Source organism: Squalius cephalus, assembly GCF_949319135.1.
Source record: "Squalius cephalus genome assembly, chromosome: 2".
Classification (NCBI taxonomy): domain Eukaryota; kingdom Metazoa; phylum Chordata; class Actinopteri; order Cypriniformes; family Leuciscidae; genus Squalius; species Squalius cephalus.
In genome coordinates, this window is record NC_137123.1 from 59,921,042 (window position 1) to 59,925,350 (window position 4,309).

Genomic DNA, 4,309 nt, shown 5'->3' on the forward strand with positions numbered 1-4,309 from the left:
CGATCATGCTTATCCGCATCCCAAACATGTCAACAGTTGGCACACTATAAGATAAACACATTTTACATTCATAAAGGAGATGACTGGGCAGATACATGAGACATCTGCAAAAAAAAAAAAAAAAAAAAAAAAAAAAAGAAAAGTATAAATAATCCCCATATCAACCAATCAACAATCAACTGATAAAACGGAAAGTACATGCATTTACAACTCGTAATTTCCACCTTTCGATCTGTCTGCCTTTGAGAAAGAGAAATCAAACAGCAAATACAAATTCTAACTGACAAAAAATAGAAGAAATGGCACTTTTAATATAGTCATATATAGTTTTATATTTATATATATTTATATTGATAACACGAAAGAAGGGTCGCGTTGGCTTCCTTGTTACTATGGTAATGGTTCCCAGTGTGTGTTGAGACCATGCGAATCATGCAGATATGTTACAGTCCGTTATTTACATTACATTCATGCGTTCGTGCACCGTTCCCACGTCCTCTTTTGAGCGTGTTTGCAGTCTGAGCTGGGAGGAGAGAGAAAGAGAGAGGCTCTATACATATATAACAGTGGGGGCCCCATTGCAGTGTTTCATGGATGCCATACTCAACTGAAGCAACAAAAAATAGGCTATTTTTCCCACAGAGGTGAGTCAGAGGTCTAGTGTTTGTGTGTTGCCTTCCATTGTCACCGCAACATACGAAACGCAGTACGTCCTTTTGCTCGCTCGGGTCTCTGGTATGCATCATTTGTCGGAGAGAGAGTGGGCACCACAGTCGAAACCTCTGTGTGGCGCGTCTGCATGATAAGCTCCGCTGTGCCAATAGGACGAGTCGCAAACTGTCTGTAAAGAATTGATTTCTGATGCAGATGAGTTGCCGTCTCTCCGTTTCGACCTCTTTCGATTGCGCAGGATAAAGACCAGCATTCCCACCACGGTGAAGGCAGACGTCACGAAAACCAGCAGCAGACCGGGCACGAGCACTGATATTGACACTCTGCTGGGCTCCAGGTAGGAGTTGGGCCGCGTCCCTGTGTCTGCTGGTAAAGTGCTGTTTTTGGACAGGGAGGTGGGGGAGATCTTCTCGTAGAGCTGAGGGCACATAAGATCGTTCCTGATTCGCCGGAAGTCCCTCTTCCAGAACTCCTCGGGGGACTCGCATTTGAGATCGCTCACGATGACGTCTGCCCCGAGTTTGTCTGTCCACTGTTTGAAGGGGACGATGTTGCACGAGCAATCCCAGGGGTTCCCGTGCAAATCGATCTGAATAATGGAGTTGAGTTGGTCTAAGACACCTGGCACAGGGAGATATGTGAAATAATTGTTATGCAAGCTTATTTTAGACAAAGAAACCCCCAAGAACGCATCCACAGGTAAAGCTTTGAGCAGGTTGTTGTTGAGGAAGAGCACCCTCAAGTTGGGTATCGGGCTGAAGGTGCCCGGCATTATGAGCTGGATGTCATTATATTCCAAACTGAGATACTCCAGGTTCTGAAGTCCGATGAACATCTCCGCCATTAAAGTATCCAAGTAGTTCTTGTCCATGTAGAGCCACCTCAACTCGGTCAGGTTATGAAAAGTGCCGTTTTCGATCATTTTTATGTTATTCCCCCCCAAATCGAGTAAATTCAAGCTATGATAGCCTCTGAGCTGGTTCCTTCTGACGGCATGAATGTTGTTGTCGCGCAGATTTAACTCGTGCGCGCTCAGGGGTTTGGGTTTGAGATTAGCCACGGTTTCTATCTTCCTGCCTTCGCAGTTAACCCCAAGCCCTTGTCTAGCTCCTATAAGCTTACAACTACAAGACTGAGGGCAGGACGAATTAGCCGGCAGCTCTCTTTCAATGGTGCCGGTCGCCATGGCTGTGGGCTTAATTTTCAACTGCCAATTCTCCCTGGCTTTCGGACGCCCCTTGTTATGCCCTCCCCCAGCGTTATGGGACTCCGTCACCCCGCTCGTTTTAGAGGGTGTAGGATGGGGGCCGCGATTAGGGGTCTCGTCCTGAGTGGGAGGCGCCACCAGGCTGGAATCCATACCACTCTTTGAAGGGCACAGCTCCGTCTCGGCCGTTTCGTTCAGGTCATTCCCTTGCAGCCGAGTGGGCGCCTCACAAATAACCCTTCCGATGAGAGCGTTTTGCGGGATGTTCTCCAGCCATTCCTTTAGGGAAACCAGGTCGCAGTTGCAATCCCATGGGTTGTCCTCCAGCAAAACCTCCACAATGCCAGGTATCTGCTCTAGAATCCCTTCGTAAGGCAACGTTTTTATTCGGTTCCCTCTCAGATCGAGGTGCGTGATGGGAACGTTCTGAAACACGTTGATGGGAAGAGAGCTAATAAGGTTGTCGTTTAAGATTAAAACTTCGAGCTTACTCAAGTCCCTGAACACAGACGGGTCGATGTCCCTCAGAAGGTTGAAGTCGGCTTGGAGGTACTCCAGGTCGTCTAAACCGAGAAACGTACTCTTTTTGAAAGACCTGATCTTGTTGTTATTGATGTGCAGCCGTTTCACAAGCTGCAGTCCCAGGAAAGCGCCCGGCACGATGTCGTGCAAGCCATTGTTCTCCAAATGCAAGCTCACGGCATTGTAAAAGTTAGCAAACTCGTTAGGGAACAGTCTGGATAAAGAATTCCCGTGAAGCAGGAGGTGGTAAAACTGAGAGCTCGGACCTGTCAAATGGTGCAGGTTTGTGAAGCTCTTTTTCTCACAGTCAATGTGCAAATCACCTTCTATTGCATTGCAGGAGCAGATCTGCTCCTTACAGACGTCCCTTGTAACATTCCCGATAGCTACACAAAGAGCCGCCTTCAGCAACACAATCCAAAGCAGCATTTTCAATACGACACAATCATCCCCGACATCAAGACATGAATACAATCAGCAAGAGGGCGAGAAATGAGATATATCTCCAGTCTAAAAAAGCAGGGGACACTCTGTGATTATATCCATGCTCAGCTCGCTATGTCCAGATTGGGAAAAATCGACAGCAAGAAGCTTCTTTTGTATCACCTCCCCATCGCATGCTCTTTAAAACAATATTAAAGCCTACAGAATGACACCTTCAACTCAATTATGTGGCTTTTCGGGCTCGCAAATCACTGACCTTGTGCATTTCTCACATATCCACGGCGCGGGAGCTGTTCTTTCTCCCGTGGTGCTGAAATCACACCGAGCACATCTCAATGCATCGCCATAAGATTAATCCGAGATTCTTACATCTTTAGCATCCTTCCTCGGATTCCGGCAGCTTCGTTCAACGCTTTTGCATCACAAAGACGGCTGCTGAGAGATTCTGGACTTTTCAGCCCGGTGTTCACTGGCAGATCTAACACCCTCTGCTGAGCTGCAAAGGCAAAAATCCATCGGATGAGGGAATGCTCGCTCGCTTGCTCGCTCGCTCGCGCGGGGGGGAAAAAACAGTCCACATACAGGGCAAGTGTTGGAAATGTCCACAAAAATCGCCGTCGAAGGGTTTAAATTGCTTTCATTCCAGGATGGTTTTCTCCTCTCTAACAACGCCGATGGCTTTCGTAGAGCCACTCCGTTTCCCCCATCCAAATGGCTTTAAAGCACGCGGCATTTCCAGAGTCCTCACAGACGATATTCCTGTTTTAGATAGCGAAAGAAAAAGAAAAGCTCAAGTATTCCACAAAGCACAGGTGTTGTTCGCGTGAAGGTTGTTTCTTTTTCTTCGCTGTGTGAGAGAGTGTATGTGTGTGAGTGTATGTGTGGAGGAGGAACTGCAGTTGAATGCGGTAAAATAATTAACTACTCGACGTGCATGCAACAGTGCGAGCGGTGTGCTGAGCTTCTCCTATTACTGTCACAACAAACACTGCGTCAAGACTATAGGAACTATGCGCACATACTCTACGTCACAGCCTTTAAGACATGCGATTTGAATGATAAGTGCATTTCAACAGGAACACTGGGTATTCCCTTTTCCATCAGCCTGCATTGTTTGATTTTTTCATGCTGGCAGAGGATCGACGCATCCAATCTCTGACTGTTAAAACAAGTGTGGATTGATTGAAACTCAATGCATATATTACATTTATGGACAAGCGTGTCTCTGGCATCACACACACACACACACACACACACACACACACAAAGAAAATAAATCTGGTTTGTAAAACAAGCAGATAACGCGGTCTCGTGTGTCTACTAGCCAGTGTGTGATTGTTGGCGTTTTATAATAATTTGCAAACACTTCACTGCCAAATACATGAAAGTACAAGCCTTTCTGACTCAAAACGCTATAGCATCACGATTCAGTCGCTGGTCTCTTAACCGAAAACTGCCTCATAT

General features: G+C 46.6%; 1 protein-coding gene across 1 annotated transcript; it reads right to left on the reverse strand.

The window, feature by feature from the left end:
* Positions 1–213: 213 nt before the first annotated feature.
* Positions 214–4,022, reverse strand: slitrk1 (SLIT and NTRK like family member 1). Its single transcript, XM_079851644.1, has one exon. It carries the CDS (start codon positions 2,828–2,830, stop codon positions 743–745), a length of 2,088 nt encoding a protein of 695 aa, XP_079707770.1. The 5' UTR covers positions 2,831–4,022; the 3' UTR covers positions 214–742.
* Between the last annotated feature and the right edge of the window lie 287 nt (positions 4,023–4,309).